Source organism: Miniopterus natalensis, chromosome 7 (genome assembly GCF_054644295.1).
Source record: "Miniopterus natalensis isolate mMinNat1 chromosome 7, mMinNat1.hap1, whole genome shotgun sequence".
Classification (NCBI taxonomy): Eukaryota; Metazoa; Chordata; class Mammalia; order Chiroptera; family Miniopteridae; genus Miniopterus; species Miniopterus natalensis.
This window is the reverse complement of record NC_142087.1, coordinates 1,139,559-1,163,237: the sequence shown is the minus strand read 5'-3', so window position 1 is coordinate 1,163,237 and position 23,679 is coordinate 1,139,559. Positions and strand designations below refer to the sequence as shown.

The 23,679-nt window shown below is 35.2% G+C and overlaps 1 protein-coding gene across 4 annotated transcripts; it reads right to left on the bottom strand.

Annotated features, from left to right (window-relative positions):
• Positions 1–349: 349 nt before the first annotated feature.
• On the bottom strand, positions 350–23,206 carry RNMT (RNA guanine-7 methyltransferase). Of its 4 annotated transcripts, none has more exons than XM_016197303.2 (10): positions 20,592–23,204; positions 19,127–19,262; positions 16,548–16,673; positions 14,179–14,291; positions 13,039–13,220; positions 12,021–12,185; positions 9,027–9,144; positions 5,051–5,152; positions 3,597–3,630; positions 350–745 (listed from the first exon to the last, which is right to left on the bottom strand). In XM_016197303.2, exons 1-10 carry the CDS (start codon positions 20,985–20,987, stop codon positions 708–710), a joined length of 1,410 nt encoding a protein of 469 aa, XP_016052789.1. In that variant the 5' UTR covers positions 20,988–23,204; the 3' UTR covers positions 350–707. The 4 variants fall into 4 exon arrangements, with proteins under 4 accessions (XP_016052789.1, XP_016052788.1, XP_016052786.1 ...); XM_016197300.2 differs by lacking the exon at positions 350–745 and having other exon boundaries at positions 1,263–3,630; positions 20,592–21,029; positions 22,584–23,205; XM_016197302.2 differs by lacking the exon at positions 3,597–3,630 and having other exon boundaries at positions 20,592–23,203.
• Positions 23,207–23,679: the final 473 nt, after the last annotated feature.

The window sequence follows — 23,679 nt, the reverse complement described above, 5'->3', positions numbered from 1 at the left end:
ACATTCTTGATACCTAGAAAGGTTAACTGGTAGGAATTTCTTGAGAGAAAATCCCCCAAATCTAAAGCAATTCTGTGCTAGCATCCAAAATGTTCAATCCAGTTCCAGAAATGTACCATATTAGCAAATAAAGTAGTTACTATTTATAACAATATGTAACAACTGGCTAAAATTCTTGGTAAATAACTATTATGACCATCTAAAATTTAGTTTTAAACTTATAACTTTAGCAAAACCTACTAAACACTTTACGTTCAATTGTACAGAAATACAATCCATTTAATCTTGAAAAACACTATATAAAACTAAAAAATGAGAGAACACACTTGCAAACCATTACACTCCCTCATCAATTCTACAACTGTAATAAATTTAATACTATAAACAGACTGAACAAATCAGAGCACGGTGGAAAGAGTTCAGCAGCTTTAACAAGTCATAATTTTTATGAACTAAGAGAGTAGAGACAAATGGAATTCTCAGAACATTAAAAATAGATTTTTTTTGAAGACAAAGGTCCCAACTTATTCTTATATACACACACAAAAATTCATCTGTCACAGACAGCAAATATTAATGTATACACTGGAGTTTCCGGCTGCATCTGTACATTTAAAATAGTTAAAATAAATGAACAAAAAGTTGCCAAATCTATCTAAGGTGGATCATTCAAGTCTGTGTAAGATGGAATACAGCTGTTCTGGTGCTCACTGCTGCTTCTCAAATGCAAAAACCAAGTAAATACCTAAAAAGAAAATAAGTAAAAGTTAGAGTTTGGTTTCTCATATCCTCAGGGAAAACAAAACAATCTCAATCCTATTTGCAATCTGGTGAAAAGTCTTAGGCCTTCAAGCAGCTTTTGATGAGAAAAAAATCTATTATTTCTAAGAGCTCCTTAATTACTTTGAGTCATTTAAAAAGTTGATATGGGATTATATATGATGTTTATTTGAAAACAAATGTCCACTTACAGTAATATTCAGTGACATCACAGCCCCTGAGACCTTTTTTTTTTTTTTTTTTTTTTTACCCAGAGCAATATAGATAGGTAGAATAAGTTTTATATTCAGAAAGAAACTAAGAGGAAGAATTATAAGGAATATGTATAACATGCATGCTAAAATTCCAATGACCGAATTACTATGTTGTAGGGTCTGGTAAGAAAAATGAGCCAAAAGCTACATGGTACTTGAGATATTAATCTGGCCCCAACAGTGCTATTCCTCCACAAATTCAGCCCCAAGGGTACTCTCTTACATAAAATTTCCTGGTTTGATGTGTATGCAACTCAACGATATCTAAGTGCATCTAAGGTTCTCCATTCTGAATCACAATGAAGTTCAAACCTACAATATCTTTTAATATGATACCAACAGATTTTATGGTAAGAAAATACCTGAAAAGATGACAAATCCTCAGAACATCACAAGGATGTTCAGGGTGTATGTTAGGACATTCATTCAACCAGCAAAAACAGGCCACATAACTTGGAGTCCTCACTTCTCGAGTTAATTTTTGAGCGGGGAACATATGAAGGATGGCAGACCACGTAACAGCCTCTTGATCCCTCAGCAGTGTGACCCTGCCCAATCCACCCCCAAACACCTATACTATACCTACTGCAAACAACCCTCAGTTCTGTGCTTTCATCATTGAGGGTCATTTAAAACCACTAAAATGCAGTGTCTGATTTCAGAGAAGCAATTGTAACTTTCCTTCCTAATGCAAACATTCTAAAAGTCTCACTCATATAAAATGCCTTTTGCACAGGCATTTCAATTGGAATTTAAAGAAACAAATCTTGAACCACTTCTAAAAGCAATCAGCAACAATTCTCTACTTTCACATTTAAAGCATCTTCTAGAGGAGCAGCAGGCTGGGGTATTAAGTGCTTAATGATTAGACCAGTAGGAGTTCAAACTATAACTTCTTACTTTTATTAGACTGTGACACCAGGCAAGATACTTTCCAGAGCACAAAGCCCTTCAGTTTAGAATATAGTGCACCTTATCAAAGAGCTGAGTGATCCCGAGAGCTAGATCCTGGCTGCAATTTGGCCATTGCTACTTTTATATTACCTTTCACATCTCTAGCCCCTCTCAACTGTCCGGGGCTATCTAATTCATTTATATGTTATCACTAAAGTCTACAAATAATATAAAAATACAGCTATAAACTATAGCCATCACATCATCAAGGCCTTCGACCAAAGCTGTTTGCCCTTACGATGTACTCCGGGCCTGGTGGCACATCTAAGATACCTGTGCTGTCTCCAATTTGGGGATAGCAGTGAAATGTGTAAGTTTGTGCACACATCTCAGGCGTCAAAGAAGAGTGTGTCTCTGACACAGCTCCCAATCCCATTGCTAAGGGTGCCAATATTCTGAGACAAGCTCAAAATGTCAGCCCGATTTGTCTTCTTTCCTTTCCCTCTCTATCCAATTCGGCAAATCCTAGGACATTTTCCTTCCATGTGGCCTTCCATGAGCCATGGTTATGAGTAGGGAACACGTGGATTGCTCTGCAACCTTAACCAAGTTATTTAACTGCTTTCTCACCTGTGAAAAGTAGATACAATAAATAGTAGTCTACTCATAAAGTTGTGAGGATTGAGTTAGAACACATAGGAAAAGCTTAAAATAGTGCCTGGGTACATGTGAAACACTCGATAATATCAAGTATTATTATTGCTCAGGTTCACTAGTTTTCATTAACCTCTCCTTCACCTATTTTTCCCATTACAGTAACTTTAGCACTTAAAACTGTTTGCCCAGCTAGTGCATTTATTTGTGTCTGTTTCTTCCATTAGATCGTACACTTCTGGAAGGCAGAGATTATAACCTGTTTATTTTTTTATCCCCTAAAGCCTTTCATAGAACTTTAACTCAACACTCAATGTTTATCAAATGGCTTGTCTTTGAGCACTACTTATGCCTTCAACATAATCAACAAGTACTTAAGTGAACAGTGGGAACTACCTTTTAAGTCCTCAGGGCAACCACATAAAGGTATGTATTATGATCTTAACAGTGAGGCTCTGGGAACTGACTTCTCAGCATCCACTTGCTGAAGAACCACAGGACTTCACAGATTTGCCAGGCCTCTGACTTCTCTTCCAAAGACCAGTACCTCACTTTAGAACATCTCCATGGCAGGCCAGTTCCCACCCCTCTAAAATATCCGCTCAGTGCTCCTTCACTTAATGTTCTAGTATTTATTATGCCTTCACTGTCAACATCAGAGTGGCCAAAATCAAACAAAGTACATGGGAGTGTTCTATAAGCCAAAATTTCCAATAGAAACCTAGGTAAAGACAGCAAATACAGTGGCTATGTAGTTGATGAGTAGGCAACGAAAATGTTTAAGAATGTTCGTAAAAGTTTATATTAAGCAACATTCTGCACATATTTCCTCTTGGCACTAAAGAGCTATGCAAAAGGGAGGAATTGGACATAAATAGGGATTTTGCATAAACATAAGTACATATACACACAACCTAATATGCGTCAGAAAAATTCTCAAGTTTTCAGATTTTAATGATCACTTTGAGACAATCTTTGAAAATGTCAGTAAATCTACACTGATGATATACTCACTTGTAGCTTCCCATTCTGATTTACTTAAGGTTCCCTAAAATTATAAAAAAAAAAAAAAAAAAAGAAAAAGAAAAAGAAAATTTCAGATTGAATATGGAAGTACAGTTGACCTTTGAACAACACAGGTTTGAACTGCATGGGTCCACTTATATGTGGATTTATTTCAATAAATACTGTAAATGTGTTTTCCTTGTGATTTTAAGAACATTTCCTTTTTTCTGGCTTACTTTATATAATACATTTAACAAATAAAATATGTGTTAATTAACTGTTTATGTTCTCTGTAAGGCTTTGGTCAATAGTAGGCTATTAGTAGTTAAATTTGGGGAGAATCAAGTTATACATGGATTTTCAACTGTGCAAGGGGTCAATGCTGCTGACTCCCACATTGTTCAAGGGTCAACTGTATATGTATATATATATATATATATGCACTTATTTTTCAGTAATGCGCAGACGTGTCCAAACAACCCTATATTTGCTATAAATATACATACAAATTACTGTAAATATTATTGTGATCTGAACATATAAAACAAATCAACCTTTAACCTTTGACACCATCTCCTCAACACTTTCGCATTCCTGCCAAATCCTCTAAACTACTGATTCTCAACTAAAGGGTGAATTTGTGTAAAGAGGGTATTCATCTGTGTGTGTGTGTGTGTGTGTGTGTGTGTGTGTGTAAGTGTGTGTATATAGAAAAAGCATCTATCTTGTATATTTAACTTGGAAAGTAAAAAAGTAAAAATACCTATCTCAAAACATAAAATCTTTATGGTTTTACAAAGAAACCACCAAATAAAGTACATATCATGCAAAGAAAATAAATTATATTTAAAATGGTTATCAAAATATTAAAAAAACGTTTTGATCTAATAATGCAACGATTAGTAAGACAGTGGCAATTCTAGCAAGTACTGTAATTTTGAAGAAATGATGAATGTCAACAATATTCTAAGATGTCAGCAGAAATGTGTTATGCAAAAATCTGTAATTTCTATTAATGACAAAATCACAGCTACAGATAATACCACTGTGGTATTGTTGCATTCACAGTAAGAGAAAATGTGAACCTCCATGTAGAAGTCAATGAAAATGAAAATTAATTTTTCACCATCTAAGTTTATGAGTCCTGAATTTTATCTGTGGAACATTGTGGGTTAGCAGTGCCTAGGTTAAGATGATATAGCAAGGAAACTCAAACCAAGCCTATTAACTTTCCCCCACCTTTACTGCTTCATATATAGCACTCCATTCTCAGTTCACTGAAGTACATTTTATTCTATATTCTATGGTTATAAAAAGTCATCATAACTTAGGTGAAACAGATTAATATGTATCTGATTTGTAACTCAGTAAATCCAAGTTCTGTAAACCAGTGAAATAACTTCCTAAATTTCCATAAGCTTTTTTTCATTTTTAATAAAATATGTTAAAAGATGAAAACTTACCAAAGGTAACCTTACTTGACTGTTCTTCATGTACTGTGCTGCATGTTCATAGTCATCCACCTTTTCGGATGCAAGTTTGGAATTCTCATTTGCAGGATATGGCTAGGGAAGCAAGTGAAACTCCTTGTTACAATATCACACTGAAGTTTACGGTTCAGAATTAAACATACTAAATCACTGAAATAAAATAATTAATACAATAATCCTGAAGTATTACTTGAGGAAGACAAACTACATATACATGTGAAATCTGAAAAATGAAATGGGTGGCAGGCATCATCTGTTAGCAAGGCAGCTGCTACGATGAACTCTGATCATAATCAGACTACTTCAAGTTGGACTAAACTATATCATTTAATCACCACCAAGAACCACATAGCAGAAAACACTGGCATTTCCCTCCCAGCCAAAGGCTTTTTCTGTTACAACACAAAGCTGAAGGAAGGTATTATCAAACGAGCTAAAGAGTAATTTGAGCATTATAGCTATTTAAGAGCCATGGAAGGCAGAACAGCAATTATAAACAATACAAATGAAAAACTCGTCAATGGAGAACCCCGTGAGTTTAACAGGACAAGGAAAATAATCCAGGTTCCAAAACATAGGCATCTCCACATTCCCATAAGAATCTGAAGAGGGGCGACACACACAAAAAAAAGAGAAAAAAAAAGTTTTTGTGTGTTTTTTAAAATTTATCTTTATTGTTGAAAATATTACAGATGTCCCCCTTTTTCCCCTCACTGATCTCCTCCACCCTACGTCCACCCTGCCCCCGGCCTTCCCCATACCAATGTCTGTGTCCATGGGTTATGCATGTTAAGTAAATAAATTCTTTGATTAATCTCTCCCCATCCACTCCCCCATCCCTGCCTTCCCTCTGAGATCCCTCAATCTGTTCCATGCTTCTATGTCTCTGGATCTATTTTGTTTATCAGTTTATTTTGTTTATTATATTCCACATATGAGGGAGATCATGCGGTACTTGTCCTTCTCTGACTGGCTTATTTCGCTTAGCATGATACTCTCCAGTTCCATCCATGCTGTCCCAAAGGGTAGGAGATCCTTCAAAAACAGGTGTTTTTAAGGGTATGCTGACCAAATGCTTATTCAAATTACCTCGAGCACTACTTATAATCCATTTTAACTAATTTATCTTTATACTACGGTTAGTGCTTTGTAAATACATGTAAATTAAAATATAAATTACATAGAAAATTTACTATAACCACTATCTACTCTATAAAATTATATATTCTTTATAATGTCTGTCTTCTTAAAACAAACCAGCCAGCAAGAAACAACTTTAGGCCTAGATGTCCCTGATGAATTTTGAAGAAAATGATCTGGGAATGTCTACTTGCCTATCTTCTTTTTCCTTTTTCTTTATAAATATCCTACAGTGAGCACAGGCAATAAAATTTAGCTATTTGTTTGCTGTTTAAAAAGTATTTGGCTTTCTGGATTTCCATAGTTACCATTAGCAACTATACTCTTTACTGCACTTTAACACAAGATCTAAGAAACATCGCTTGCAATCACTAAGTTCTTCTGAACCTTCAATCCACATCTTGCAGTTTCATTGCATCACAAAGCTTCAAAACCTTAATTTGAATGTCAGCCAAACTATTCTGTTGTAAATTTTTTCTCCATCTTATCAGTGTAATAAGACTACTTCTTGTGATTATTTCCCTGTCAACAAACACCTAGTTTTACTCCCCTGTTGATCATTTTAAAAGCCCAAACAACATGATTATAAAGCTGCAAAACTGTTTTTTCTAAATTTGCTAAAATGTACACATCCTATTCAGTGTCTCCCCTCAAAGCAGTTACCTTTCCAGAACTGTTTCCAGGTGAGAAAAAAGAAAACAGGTGTCAGGACTTTATAACTATAGTTCCTTGGCTTATGTCTTTTCATTCTTCCTTCCATCTGCTACACTGCTCCAGGAGAGCAGAGCAAAGTTGTACTGGTTCTACTGCTGAAACTCTGGGCCAGCTGAAGGCTGACGGCTTTAGGAAATGACCTTTTATAGCAAACATCAGAAAACAGATCCATTTAAAATCTGACCTGGACCAAAGCAATAAAATAGCATCCTGACTGCTCTTTCTGCCTCCGGTCTTAACACCCCTCCAAACCACACTACCTAGTCATGTTCTCACTCTCTCATGTCCTCTCCCACTCACAGTCCTTTACAGGCCTATAAAAGTGACCTGGTGAAGAAGTAGGAAAAAACAAAAAACTTTTTCAAACTACACACTATTACTGTTCATGTATGTCCCTAGATAGCCACAGTGATAGGTCATATCCTCAAGCGCATTAATGGGGGAGAAGACTGGAGACCTACTGTGCTAAGAAATACTGAGTGATCAGTACTTCCTCAGACATTCTCTGCTCTCTCATGCTTCTCTGCCTTAACTCTTACAGTCTACTTTCTTCCAAAAGGCCCTCTTATATACTCACTGCACTTTATTACTTCTTCATTACTGCAGTTCTTACATTGTACTGAATTATTTGTTTATCTCCTTAATGCACCACAAGATCCTTAAAGAAAGGAGACCTTACCCCATATCCCACTGTCTACATATATTTTTGAATAAATCAATTTGTTACACAAATCAATTCATTACCCACATTCAAAGAGAATGTATAAGTAACTGACCACTGTCCATGCAAAGTACCAAGTAAGGACGATATACTAACGGAATGTTTGTGTGTGGTGTGACCACTTAAGCACACACTTTTTCTAGTTTCCTCCTTTCCCTCAAAACAAACAAAAATATAAAACAAATACAAACATTCCTAATTCTAAAACACAAGAAATGTAACCAAAGACGAATATAACATTTTAGTGGTTTTAAAAGACAATTTAGGATTTAAAGGTGACCCTCCCACTCAAAATCAGGGGAGAGGGGAAGAGATGCATCTACAATAGGAGACTTTTGTTGGAGTATCACCTATAAAAACTGAAGAAAATCTGAATGTTAATAGCCATGTGACCCCAAACAAGCCATTTATCATATCTGAGCCTAAGGCTGTCTATTTAAAAATAGAAAAAGTAGCTTGCCTACTTTTTTTGCCTACTTCATGAGGTAATTATGAGGATAAACAGAGTATGCTTAAAATACTTTTAAAATATTCTAAATTGAATAAACTCTCTAAAGAAATTTAATGACTACTCGATTATTATGATCACTAATCAGTAACAAAAAGGCTCCTTGACTATTCTGTATCTATCCAATTAAACACTGACAAAATACGTAAGAAAAACTAGTTAATTAATGGCTGTATACTGTGTTTAAAGCCTGTATAGACTAACTTCACTACTGCAGTAGGGGAAACAGAGAGGAGTCCAGGAGTTAAAGCAGGTCTCAGTACCAATAGAGTCTAAAGACCGGAATCTTGCTTGACAGTCATAAAGAGCAAAATTATACACAGTATGAAATTGTCTTGACCCTGGCCAAGGTTTTAAAATTACCAATTAACAAAAAGGCATTACTGTAAAGAAGTGGTTCTCAACTGGGGATGATTTTGAACCCCAGGGGATATCTGTCAATGTCTAGAGACATTTTTGGCTGTCACAACTGGGGGTAGGGGTCCTACTGGCATCTAGTGTGTAGAGGCCAGGGATGCTGTTGAACATTCTACAGTGCACAGAACAGCTCCTATAACAAAGAATTATCCAGTCCAAAATTCCAATAGTCCTGAGGGTGAGAAATTTTATTTTAAAGAATTACTATCTAGAAAATAAAATCTGATGACAGCATCACATGTTCATTCAAGTATTTACTGAGCACCTACCTAACCAGGGAAGTTTTTGTACCAAGTTCTGTCCTAGGTGCTGAAGAGCCTGAGTAGCTATAAATAATCTGTGCAATTTATATAAATATTAAGTATCTACATGGCCTTGAAAAGAATCTCAGAAGCAGCCAAAAAAGTTTACCATAACTTGGAATTTGTACACTGTTTCAAAATACTTACCTCCAGGGCCTGCATTCGTTTTAACAGCGTTTTATTTTCATTGTTCTTAATCTTTTCTTCATAGAATTCCAGGAATGTTCTTTTGTAGACTAGTTTCATATTGTACTTCTTCACCATTCTGTCCAAAAAAAGATTATGTAATGAAAAGGCTTCTAAAGTATCTGTAATTTCTCAATAGCTTACTTTCACACAACAGTGACATCTTCTGGACTTAAATTAAAAAGCTATCATATACAGGGTATCCCCTCAAAATGTATACACACACACTATGTCTGTAGATTCCATTACATTTTAAAAATAAAATGTATTTTAATAAACACTGCCTTTATAATTATTCAAAGTATGTATACATTTTTTGGGACACCCTATATTCACAATAAAATTATGCAAAATAAATGATGAGCTACATACCACTAGCCATGCCTACAAGAAAATATGCCTTCCAAATCTCAGTGGGTCACAGGGAGCTAGCTCTCTATTAATGTCACAAATGGGTCAGGAAGCAAAATGAAAGATTATGGGAATAAAAAGCTATCAGGAACACTTTTCTATAGAATCCCTTTTATTTAACTTTATTCCTTACAGCAGTATTGAAAACAGCTGCCAACTTCCTTCTTAAAATATCCTTCCTCTCTTGGGTTCTATGACAAGACATAGACACTATTAATTTTTATCATACATCTTGGGTTGCTTCTTTAGTTTGTTTCACAGGTTTCTTCTACCCAACTTCTAAATTTTAAGGTTCTGAAGGGCTTGGCCCAGAGCCTTTACTCATTTTCACTCCCCCGATTTTACCCAGCATGCAAACAGCCATCAGTGCTCAGCTCGCTCTTCTGTCCCTCATTTATTCCACTGCTTACTGGAAATCTCCACCAGGATGTGGCATAGGCACTCTCTAACTTCCCATGTCCAAGGCTGAACCCCACTAGATTGTTTCTCTGCCAACCTTTGCTCTTTTAGTAAATTTCTCTAATGATTCACGCAGAAATCCTGGGAATTCTCCATGTTATCTCCCTCTCTCCACTGCCCACTGTATTCAACATGCCACTACACCCTCTCCATTAAACTATAAATTGTACTTCAATAGCTTGCCTTCAGCATCTTGAGCTAGCCAACTTCTTTCCCACTTCGAGTCCCTCATACATACTTGTCCCTTGTGCCTGGAATAGTCTTCATTCTAGTCTTTAACTGGCCAACTCATATTCATCCTTCAGATCTTGACTTAAACATTACTTCTTCACAGATGGTTTCCTTAAATCCTCAATTACATTAGGTTTCCCTATTACACTCTGTGTGGTTTTTCTCCCCCCACTCCATTTGCCAAAGTTTATAACTACCTATTTGTAGACAATATGAGGGAGCATATGGATGATTCCAGGCAGCAGGGAAAGAAGAAAAGGAAAACAGGGAAAAAGAAACCCCTGAAAAAACCCTGAGGGCTTGTGAGGTGACAGTCGAGAGGGCAGGATGAAGAGAAACATATGAGGGCCACTGGGATTTGTATGTAAAGGACGTATGTAAGGCAGGATTCCCTATAATTTAAATTATCCCTCCTTGGAAAGACAACATGAGTAAAGATAAAAATCTCTTCTACTCTAGTCAGTTCCTTTTCTATCATAAATCTCCAAATTAAGCTTTTAGAAATAAAACGAAGCTTTACACCCAAGAAATATAATGACAAAGAACTGAAACTCAGTTTGACCAACCTGAATAGGTTTGCCATATGAAAGCTAATTATATTTTTGTTCAATTCTTAATGAAATGGCAAAAGGGCATCTCAAAAATCCCTATGCACTGTTGGAATCTGTCTCACAAAATGAATACCTATTCAATAAATTCAGATATTAAAGCAATGACTTGTGACTTTATACATCTATCATTATTAGGCAAATGAAGTAGAAAAGATTGCTAGTGCTTGCTTAGGACTAAAATAAAGTTAACTGAAATCACCAACTTTGTTAATTGAAAACATCAAGATAACATATTAAACATATGAAACAATGAAAATGTTTACTTTCTTATATTATAAAGCTGAAGAGCAGTAACATTCCCCAAAAGTTTACCAATTTTAAGAACAAAAATGTCATTTAAAATTTTTAATTTTAGTTTATATTTATAAAATTGTGCAAAATATTTTTCTCATGTTCTGTCACACTCTACTTAACATATAAAATGTATTATATATCTTACATTTTATATGTTCATTATATGTATTATAGAACTCCTGAAAATCCAATACCCATAATTTTACCAGCTGACTGAGACAAGTTCAAATAATCACCAACCAAAAGTAAGCAGACAATAAATCTCTGTTTTCCTCCCCAGTTAAAAAGACTTTTGTTTATAAAGGTAGGAAATGAAATTTGGTCAGCTGTGATATGGCCTAGATTTAAGTTGACTCTTTTACTCTCCCTACCAAGAAAAACCCCAAGACCAAGGTATCTCATATGGCCTTGAAGCCTTACCTGATAAGTCTGGTACCCCCACTTTCCCTGTGTATATAGAGTCCCCAGGACTCCTAGGAATTCAGGTACATGAGTGAATGAATTCCTGAATCAGGATTTTATTATCAACATTGCCTGAAACATAGGCGATTTCAGGACTATAGGGAAATGTAAAACAACTTTTAATATCCATCCCTGTCAAAAGAAGGATTCATTTGATATTGCCAAATTATTAGCAGTTATTTTAAAAAAATCTTTTGCTATTTGTAATGCCAGGTATTTTTTGCCACAAGTTGAAGGTAACAGACTCCCTTTCTTACCTAAAAGATAAAATAATTCCAGGAATAAAAGAAAACTAAGTAACGCTGTAAGAGACCTATGGCATCAACCCTGCCTGGATTTTAGGTCTTTTTTTTTTTTTTTAAACAAGGTTATATTTTTCTTTTGGGTCCCCTATAAAATAAAGAATGACTAGAAATACAGATACCACCACCCCCTTTTCCTCTCTGAAGGCAAAAAGAGAATAGTAACAGATTAATAACATTCTTACTCATTTAGTAACGGAAAATAGACCAAAAATTCTGGGACATCCACAACACCTTCCAAGTGGAAGTCATATTTGCAGCCAAATAAAGGATAATCTCCTTTCTTCTGAAATTTCACAGTATATATTTCATTTCCAAATGACTCCGTTTCTGAAGCTTCAAGGCGTCTTCTATAATGGTTTTCCCCAAACCAAAATAAAAAGATTAAACTTGTTATTAGCCCAGATTTATTTTGATCAGTTTATGCATGTGAAAAAACCACATGATGCAATTTTAAAAAGACAATTGATTAGCGATTAGCTTTTTTGTTGTTGTTAATCCTCTTCAGAGGATATTTTTTCCACTGATTTATGAGAGAGAGTGCAAGGGAGGGAAGGAAGAAGGGAGAGAGAGGGGAAGAGGGAGAGGAGGGGGGAGAAAGAGAGAGAGAAAGAGAGAGAGAAACATCAATAACATCAGTGTGAGAGAGACACGTTGACTGGTTGCCTCCCCACATGCCTGGACCAGGCCAGGGATCCAACGTGCAATCCAAGTACATGCCCTTGACTGGAAATCGAACCCATAGCCCTTACGTCTGCAGGCCAATGCTCTAACCATTGAACCACACCGGCCAGGGCTGATTAGCTTTTTAATAGAATTTGAGATACTTTTAAGAAGCAATATACAAAAAGATGATTAACAATCGCACTAATAATAAAATTAGGCTGGAAAGTAGGGTTCATTATTATGACAATTAAGTCTCTGTGCCTTGGAATCTGATCTGTAGCTTGTCAGCACCACCACCTTTGGCTGGATATAACATCAGCCTCCAACTTACACATTAAGATGTTTTAAAGGTTCATGTGTAAATCTGTCTTTTGAACTTAAATTCTGAGTATCTACTCAAATACATTATCAAAACGTTTAGCAATTTTAAGATCAACAAGGTGTGTTTTATAAAAGCTCTCTGATAAACACTGCTACTTTAAAATAAGCTTAATACTGAGTTTACTGTAAACCACAATATAATTTGAAAGTACTTACATCAGTTCAAAGCTATTGGGAGTGGTACCTATAAAATAGCCTCCAGGGTTAAGCCTGTCGCAAGCATTTCTGAGCATCATGTCAGCCTGCTCATAGGACTCAAACGAGTAATGACAGACAAACTGACAACTGCAGATGTCAAAGCGCATCTCTGGGTCATGAAATTTGTCAATCAGAAGTTCCTAAAGCAAATTAAAATGGGTAAATATGTTAAAGTACAACATAAAAGATTTTTAATAAATTAATTTATAGAATTAGGGTCCTTAAAATAAAAGTGGAAATACCCTCCAACTGACCTATCCTTTCTCTCACGTATAACAAGGTTCTTAATGAAATCATTTTTTCATTCTTGTTCACTAGAAATTTTATTCCCATTTTCATAGTAATTTTAAAAAACTAGGGATTCTGAAATCATGTTAAAAATATGACATTTAAAGGAGTTGATCCTTTTATTTGGCTTTACTTGGAAGCTAAATAAAGTGACATTGAATAATAACTTGGGTTAAAAAAATCCCACAAAGCTGGCCTTAGGGACATTTAGAAAAAAATACACTACTATTTTTAAAGGTTTCCAACCTTTAAAAGTGGTAGTATTCTAGCAGTATACTCCCACTTCCCCTCTCACTTTCAAAACTGCTAACAACACGGGTAGGATGATTAAAAATATCTCTAATAGCTTAATGAGCTAACAAGTCACATAAAGAACATAAAGTTCAAGGTAAGACTTTCACCACTCAAGTGTCTCAGTAGTTCTTAAACTTCATAGTTGTTAAGCAATTCAGAAACAGAAGCTGAAAAAAAACCAGACCTTTGTATGTTGGGAAACTACATTCATAAATTACAAGGTGAACAAAACATAAATTCCATTCTAATTCAAAACACTGGAAAATAAATATTCTCCAAATGGAAAAGCAACAAGTGATTTCAAAAGTTTAAATTATTAAAAGCAAAAAATTCTCAGAAGTACTGAGATCATTAAAAAATTGATCATGATAGAATTTCCAGCTGAAACTGAAAACGCGTCAGAAGGTTTTTAAATTTCAGAACACATTTTTTAAAAAAGCTAATTTTTAAAACAAATCATTTACCTAAACTAAATATATAAAAAATAAATTGACAAATTAAAAAAAAACACTGTACCTTTGAACTATCAGCAGTTATAAATTCTGCATTGAAAACATATTCATTATCACGACGATTTTTCAGGTCCTCATACCGCTGCTGACACTGTTTGACAGAAACATCAGCAATATCTGGAAGGGGAAGGGGTGTTAGTAACTGTCAACAAACACCCACAGAGAGAGCAAAATGTAAAGCAAAAATGGCACAAATCCACAGATTAACCTCAAGGGATAAACTTTCAAATGAAATCTAGCTTTAGTATAAGCAAAAAGGTTCTATTTCCTTCAAAACAAAAGAGGTTTTTGTTGCAATGTAAATGCCCTATTATTTTTGAAAAGATGCTATAAGCTTTCTAAATAGATACCTATAACAGAAAAATTCTATAATGATTTTTAAAAGCTTATTCAAAGTTAAAAGCAGAAAGTTTAGATTCCAATTTGAATTATAAAACCTAACACTGTATGCCCAGTTTTGGAATTAACAAATTTATATTTTCTTAATAAAATGTTATTTGTCCTTTTCCCTGTGTTAAGATTTGCACTGATGGAACAAAAGCAACAGTGGATAAAATGCCGGCACCTTATCATGAATATAAGGTAGTGGCACTTAATGGTACCGGTAATACTTACATTCTTCAGCACTACAAAACTAGCATGGGGAAAAAGTCAATTTCATTTAAGAATATCCTTGATAAAGCAGTAAAAATTAATTTTATTAAATCTTGGCTCTTGAATACATCTTTTTAATATTCTATGTGATGAAACAGATAGTAACAAAAACATTTCTACTATATAACAAAAGTCTGAACAGGACTTGTGTGACTGCGTTGTGAGCTGACTGGCCAATTTTTTCATAGAAAATTGTTTTCACTCAAAAGAACCATTGACAGACAAACTGGTTATTCAGACATGGTAATGTGGCAGACATTTTCTTGAAAATATACAAAGTGAGCCTGTCACTTTGAGAAAAACAATGTACATATTTTTTACCAATGACAAAATTTGAGCTTTCAAGTGAAAGTTACAATTCAGTAAAACTTATTTCTACCACTATGGGCTGGATATCTTGCCATTACTTCTCCAATTGGTGGTGATAGTAAACAAATGTGATTTCTTGGTATCAACATAGAGAAGATCTGCGTAACATTATTGAACATTATTTTCCAAATATTACAAAATCTCACGTGACAAAACAGCCATTCAAAGTGCAAGATAAACCAATGGAATTAAATGTAACAGATTATGAAAAGTTCATCAATATGGTTTCAGATTCCACACTGTGGACCTTTAAGGAACTTGTCAAGTTTTGATGTAATATCCAAGATGAATATCCTATCTGAAAAGGCTATTCAAATACTCCTGCATTTTATAACTACTTATCAAATAAAATAACAAATCACAACATACTGAATGCAGAAATGGATGTGAGAATCCAGTTGTCTATTATTCCAGACGCTAAAGGGACCTGCAAAAATATTTTTTAAATGCCAGTCTTCTCACTAAATGTTTTTTTAATGGATTAAAAATATTTTTTGAATTGTTTTAATTACTATAATTAATTGCTATAACCACATACACAAAAGCGTTCTGGGATCCTCAAGCACTTTTAAGAGTTTACAGTGGTCTTAAAAGCAAAAAATTTGAGAAGTGCCAATTTGGGCAATACTTCGCAGGTAATACTATGCACTTCCTATTACTCGTCACACTGGGAAGAACATGCTTGCTTGTTCCACTTCTGTGCTGACTGACCAGGGGTTCAGTTGCTTAATTCATTCCGTTAAGTTGCTTTCAACTTTAATAGCTTTAGCATCTGTTTATGATTGTTGCTTTCATCCATTATTTCATCAAGGTGGAAAAATTGTGATTTTCATCATTCCTTCTGCATTTATTCATTATTATTTTTCAATAAAGAGAAATTTTCCTTTTCGGCCATTTGGTTACCTTGAAATATGGTTCCCATAGGGTAGGAAACATACTCAATCCCTGCTCTCCCTCTTAATTTATGAATTTCAGAATAATGAGTAAGTTTCGCAGCAACCTCTAAGGGTGAATAATAAAACTTTTTTCCTTTATTTGGTGAGTTTCAATTCACTGTAATCACTATTCTTTTTGATGATGAAACTGCTCCATCTTTTCAAGTTTGTATCTAGACATGACTCTAATCACCTTTGATTGCCTGCTTCCTTTTAGGAAGGACAAGTTATTCTAGGCTGACTAACTATAGTATAACACCATCAGTAACGTCTCATTTTAAAAACACCCATGTCAGGCACAACCCCCCAATATCCTGAAATAAAATACTTTAGTGTCATTTTGATGAGCCCATCTTATTTTTCATTTCCCTCACTGAACACAAATTACTCTTTTAGACACCATTGTTTATCTTACCAGTACAAACTAGCTTGTTAATTCTTCCCTTTTTCCACTTGAGCAAATCTCCACCTTTACCACATCCCAGGTCCAAAACTGTAATGTCACGTTTTTTTTTCTGTCGCAGCTTTTCCAAAAATTCCCCTAAAACAGAGAAATAAGACATAATAGAAGATCTACATTTTTACTAAAGCATAAACTGTTGCCCATAATAACCTATTAACTTCTGTCTAACATGTAATATGAACTATTATATTTTCATTTGATGAATTTCATGTAATTCATCACTTATGGTAAATGTTTCAAAATATGGCTAAGAGTTAATTAACTTGATCCTGTAGCATTAAAGATGAAAAGGCATGTATCTGGTATTTTAGAAAGTTAAGACAGGTTTTTGAAGATTACTTTCAAATCTGACTCAACATTAAATAGCAGACATTTTAAATTCTAATTAATACAAGAAGACTCACAATTATTCATGATAAGAGAAAAACTTATAATTCATAATTTTTATAGTTTTCTCTTTCCAAAGCTAAGTGTTTAGCTTATTATACACCTAAGTTAATCAAAATAAGTATGGAATAAGAGTGCTTGATTGTCATAAAAGATGTCAGGTTTACTACCAAAAAAAAATACAAGAACTAGTCAAAAAACTATACATACCCCTATATTTTACTATCAGAATTCTTAAACACTCTGAAGTAAAAAATGGAATCTTTCATCCCAATCTACCAAATCACACTAGAAGCCAACAAATAATATCAGTAGGTCCCCATATATCAATAGCGAAATGCTTCAAATATCAGTTATAGGCATCTTAATATTCTTAGACAACTGAAATATTCAGCAATTCTAAAACTTGATACACTACTATGTCCTAGATCTACTCTTTCTGTCTTTATCACTCTGAGTTTAACACTTTCTATTTCATGTGTATTATTTTGATTGCTAGCATATTCTGTATAAATGCTTGCCTTTCACTGTCCATAGGATCTTAAAGTAATTTCAGAAGTGCAAGTGTTCCATATTTAACTTTCTACTATCTTAAGAAATAGCATAAAAATAATATTGAAAGAGTAAAAAATAACTACTATAAAACCTCTTTATTTCCATACAAGTAAAACTAATGAGAGAAATCATGAAACATTATTCAAAGATATCTTCATCACATTTATGAATAGTACTCAACTATTTACTAAGCTATAAGCACCAACAAGAAAGAGAAAATGAACAACAAAGAATGGATGTTGTGAAGAGAAAGAAAAAAGCCAGAGGGAGCTTGAATAGACCACAAGATTGCATTAGGACCAGAAAGGCAAGTGCAGATGGCAAAGCACCCACTGAGAGAGTTGCTGAAACAGCTGAAGAAGGAAAATACCATGAATATACTGAGATAAATTTCTGCTAAGTCTGACTTAAGTCTTTTAATGAATAAATACACGAATAAATGAAACATCATTAAAAAAAACCAATAATAAGTTATCTGCATTATTGGATCTGCAGAAGAAAAGCAGGAGAAAATAAATTAGGACTAAGGTCCAAAGATTACCTTAAAAGTATAAGCTACAAATAATATTAACCTTAAAAAAAAAGTGAAAAGAAAACTGACACTCACTTAACTACCCTAGCTGACACCTGGCAGAGTCAAATAAATCATATTTTTATACTAAAACATGATTAAAAACAAAAATGAGATAAATAATACCAAAATGTGTTTGAAAAAATGACTTTAGTTTCTACTCTTAATACTACTCAATGTCTAATTTATTTCTAAAAGTTAGTAAGTTATCATCAAACTTAGTAGAAAGTATCCACAATTAGCACTTTCTTTCCAGTGTAATCAAGAAAGCATTTTCATTTTTCCTAAGACTGGCTTTAAAAAAAACAAAAACCATACTGAGAAAACCTTCAAAATACACTGGCTTTTTAAAATCTTAAACTCATGTAATAGTCTACTTGATGTACTAGATATACAATGCAATAAATATATCCTGAATCATATTTCCTCCACTGACTTCATTTTTAATTTCAAAGGTGAGTTTCCATAGATAAAATGCTGGATCCAAAAAGTTGAATGTCTTCATTAATCGTTAACATAAAGTGCATTTTCTCTTCAAACACCATACAAGAAAAGTAAGTTCAATGGAAAATCAATAAACATGATCTTTACCAACTCATTATAGACCTTGAAATAAAAAGTCATGATTCTGCCAATTTCCTTGACTTAATGGAACCTGAATGTTTAATCCAACAGTATGTCAATGCCTCAAAACTATTAGAGTAAAATAGAATAATTACTTAATAGCATTAATAGCATTAACTCTAAGTATAAAAGGAGCACACTACCTTTTGAAGCCTGGTTAACTTTTCAACTTAATATCCATTAAACACTCAACCAAAAGTAAATACAAAAAGAATTTATCTCAAAGGACTACTTTTAGTTCTGGGTCCAGTTTCATAAAGCCAAGATTTGATAATTAAATGAACAAAAATTAATGATCTGGCAACGTGGTATATATTTAACCATTTAAGGGGAAAAATGAGACATAAACTGAAATAAAAAATTCCAAACTATAAATTAAAAAAAAAAATCATACCAATGAGGACGCTTTTCATCCAATTATTAAAATTTCTTAGGTAAAAAATACGACTTTGGCTACGCTTCTCCAAACCAACTTCCTGAAGTTCATTGTAGTGGGCAGCCACTGTTGAGCTGTGCCCTTCTTCTAAATTCTGAAGATGAGAGAATGGAACAAAATTAAGGATTAGAACATGGCAGAAATACATCTAAAAGAGCATCTGACCTATATAAGGATAAAATACTACTGAAATTACATTAAACAATGGCATTAACAGAAATCCTACTAATTATAGTTTCCCCCTTCCCTATTTTTAAATATATCTCTAGATTTAAATTTTTCATTTTGATCTTTCATCTGTATAATTTTGGTACCAATGTTTTAATAAAACAAGTACTCTTCCAGAGTTCTGATTTATTCAGTTCAATAAATGCCAGTCAGTGGATGGATTCCTACCAGAACATAAAATAGGAATAAATTATAATTATAAAATAGTTGTGACCACTACATGAGATCATACACACAAAGAGGTTTAAACTCAATAGGCTATGCTCAGTGTCAGTGATTCCTACTATTATTTGCTATTAATCTAATTCAACATTTTCAATTTGTGCTCCCTACTTAAGGCCCTACACATTCTGCAAAAATCCCATGGTAGGTACAGGGGTTTCCTGTTCAACCACAGTGGTTCATCTGTTACCTATTTTATGTATCAGGCTCAAGTTTAAGATTTTTACTTGAGATTTTCACTGCTAGTTGAAGTTTGAAAACTAAGTTTATAATACAAGCTCCTCTCTGCTACAAGGATTCACACTCCACTAATGACAAATGCTTAGCCTATCTAAGTGCACTCCTCTTCCTGGTCAATGCAGAATTTTACTCATTCATTGAAGCTCTCTTTCCCTCCAAATCTAGATTTTGTCTCAGATTCCTTCACAACATGGTATTCCCAGATGAAAATGACTTGCTATTCCTTGCTCTATAGTATCTCTGCTAAATATCAGGCTTCTGCATCCACTAGCTAAAATTGTAACTACCCAAACAAGAAGTTGAAACAATATAATTAAAGAAACTGCATTAAAAAAGGAATGTAAAGCTGGGTATGATTTTGAAATTTATCATTTTGAGTGATACTACTTCAGATACAAAAAGAGATAAACACCTAATAAAAAATGAAAAAAGGTAAATCATCTGGACCTCATACTCTTGTCTTTTTTAAACTCTAAGAAAAAACAAACTATAAAACCTAGCTTTCAAGTTTCTAGTCAAATAAGAGTTCTGATACCATAAAAATGATCTCATTAGCAGTTTTACCTAAATAAAACTATCAAAGTACAAGAGTTAAAAGCTTACTCTATCTTAATACAATAAAAAAAAGAACATTCTGAAGTTACTGAGGTTATGTAAAAACCAGTATTATTTCACAGCTGCTCCACATTTCAATTTGACATATTTCATTATGAATAAAATACATTCCACATACTTTCTGCTTTTCAGAAACATCTTCAAGTTCTCTTTTTCTCTTTTTCTGAGTGCCATCTGCAGGAGAAGGTTCATCGGATTCCATTCTTTTCCTTGAAATGCCTTCACCTGAACCTTTTTCCTCTAAGACAATTTCAGCATCAAGTTTCCTTTTCTTGGATGGAGTGTCTTCCCCACAGCTGGAACTCTCTTTTACAAGATCATCTGCAAACTCCATTTTTCTTTTTTGGGGGGTGTCTACTTGCCCACAGGTAGGAGCCTTTTCAAAAAGCCCAGTCCCAGGAGTGGTTGTGTTTTCATTTGTACTGAATGAAGACTCTGTTACTGAATTTGTTGATACTTTTGCTTCTTCAAGGGAGATCTGTTCTCCTTCCTCTGCTTTTGCAGAACTTTCCATTTTTAATTACTTAAATAGATGGTAAAATTTCATGAATGAACACTGAAATGGTAAAAATTTGATATTACTTATAAACACTTTAAAAGAATTTTAACCAGAAGCTAACCATTTAATTTCAGTGATCAACTAGGTGTTTTAAAAAGATCTCATGAAAACAATGTTAATTAATATATAGTAATATGAATTCTTTAATATACTAATGTGGGAGTACTAACTATAACCCCAAACACTTCTAACAATCTTACCCATAAAAGTCACTACTGGCATTAAAACTGACAAATGAAGTGGGCGCATACAAGTTCCTTTTTTATTCTGATCCTTACTCTATAGCCCTGGTTCCCAAATTGTGTGCTGGGCACTAAAACAAACTTACACAGGCACAGCAGGATATTCTAAAATTTTAAGGGAAGCATAATGACATCTGATATCTGGAAGATATCACAGATACAGGTTCAAGTAGAGCACAGTTTCAGCTGAGTAGATTGCACTACATCCCTTTCAATGACATCATAATTTTGTGAAGCTGAGATTTTTGTGGCACTGAAGAAAATTAGTTAAACAGAAAATGAAGCTGGTGATGTCGAATCTTATGTCAAGGCTTGATAAGTTGTACAGAACTCAACAGGTACACAGATTCCATTAGTAAGGACTCATGGTTAACTAAAAATTAAACACAAATATTATTTTTTTCTTTCAGTTTGTGTATTATTAACTAAAGTTGCTAGGATATAAATACTTAAATTCTCTGGACTAAACTACTTATGAGTAGTAGTGCTAGGTATTTATTTTGCCCTGGAGACGTTGAAAAAAACAAACCCAGGGACACTAAGGTCACAAAGAACAAGAAAAGTATAGGAACTTTCAGTTGACTTCTGAAATCCCTGTTTCGCAACAGGAGTCAGAATTAGGTAGAAAGTGAAGAGAGTAGCTTTGGACAAGAAGTTTCAAGACTCAGCCTGAAAGTTAATAACCATTAAGTCTCTTTCAAATGTTCTTAGGCCTAATGGGATTGGAAGGGAAATAAGTGAACTATCTATTGGACAGGAAGTGGTATGGTGATCCATTTACTGTCACTTAACAAATTTACTCAACTCCTACCACAGGGGAGCTCAATGAAGCACTGTGTGAATTACTGTTCAAGAAGCTTACCACTATTCAAACCTTAGGCTGTATTATTCGAAACAAATGGACAAGGGCGAGCAGAAGTAAAATAATCAGGGAGATTCTGTAAGTTCAAACCTGACAGTTATGAAGGGCAAAGGGGGAGTCTTGAGTAAAGCAATTTCTGAATATGCTAATGTGGTAGTACTAATAAGAAATAAAGTGGCTTAAGGGCATGGATAAAAACAAGTCACTATAAACTGAGAAAGGTTTCAAGGGATAGGAACTATCATTGCCCAAGGTTTGAGGTAACAAAATACTAAGATATTCCAAAATAGGAGGAGCTGAATGGGGGGGGGGGGGTGTTCACCCAAAAAAGTAATTTTCAGAATGACTATTTAAAATGACCAAATCCCTATCTTCTCCTCTGTGCTATTTATTTCCTAAAAATGAACAGAAATGGGTTTTAAATTGAAATAAGCCAAAGTGATTTACCATTTGAGCTGTAATTAACACCTGAAATTTGTATTGGGAATACAGGTGTGAAGTTTATATGGGCAACTCTACTTCCACAGATGAGATGTCATAAAAACAATCAATTCGGTCAGAATAAATGACAAAAAAAAATTCGGAACGACAGCAGAAATGGGTGAGAATGTTTGAAACAGAACGTCCAAGTGCAATAATGAATAAACTCGAAACGCAAGAGTGTTGCCCTTCAGAATCGTGGAGGAGGGAGCTCACGGAAAAGAGTCAACCGACATCGGAGAGTCGGATATGCAATAAAACGACCAAACAGACATTTCGACCTGGCTTTCCAGGCACCTCTAAGGCAAGCCGGCTCCGTCATTTCAGTTCCTCAAAGCACAAGCGAGCTGCGCGCCAGGACGCCGGCCTTCGGCTCAATCAGGATAAGCTCTGCCTCCCGACTCGCCGGCCAGACCGGGTCACCTCGAGGGCCCGGGAAGGCGCGACAAGGCATTTTCGCGAGAATGGGAATTTTTCAGATAAGTTCACCCTCTTTCTTTCGTCACCGACGCGGCCTAGCTCTTAACCCAACCTCCGGCTCAGGTTTCTGACGCGCCGCTCAAGACACACAGACTCTACTTCGCATCTGACACGGCCTCCCTAGCCCGCCCTCTCGGCGCGGCCCTGAACTTGCGGCCTATGCAGCTCTCCCGGCTTCTCCCGACCCCGACTCGCAGGGTCTGCAGGGGCAACACCGCCCGCCGGCTCCCGCAAGTGTTGCCCATTTTGCTCAGCGCTGAGGGCACAATAAACCCCTCGCGAAGGACACTGAAAGCACAAGGCTACGACAAAGCGAGCTCATCTCAGGAGCCGGAGCGCCCCTTCCACCTCCATGGCGGCGCAGGACCCAAACACAAAGAAAGGAAGGGCCGAAGCTCCAGCCGCCACACTCACCAATACCGCCACTCACGGTTCTGTTTTCGGAAGCGGTGAGCCGCGCCACGCTCGTGGAGTTACGCCACTTCCGGGAGTGCGCTGGTCACGTGACGCAGCTGTGGGCGGCGAGCGGCGCGCCCGCGACCTTCGCGCGGAAACTACGAGTCCCGTCGTGCTGCGCGCAGCG

Excerpts from the sequence above, each read along its gene's own strand:
- RNMT (XM_016197300.2), bottom strand. The coding sequence starts at position 20,987 with ATGGAAAGTTCTGCAAAAGCAGAGGAAGGAGAACAGATCTCCCTTGAA. Across the intron at positions 14,292-16,547 it reads TAACAAGCTAGTTTGTACTG|ATATTGCTGATGTTTCTGTC; the intron begins GTAAGATAAACA and ends TTCCCCTTCCAG. Across the intron at positions 3,631-5,050 it reads GTCAAGTAAGGTTACCTTTG|GGAACCTTAAGTAAATCAGA; the intron begins GTAAGTTTTCAT and ends TTATAATTTTAG.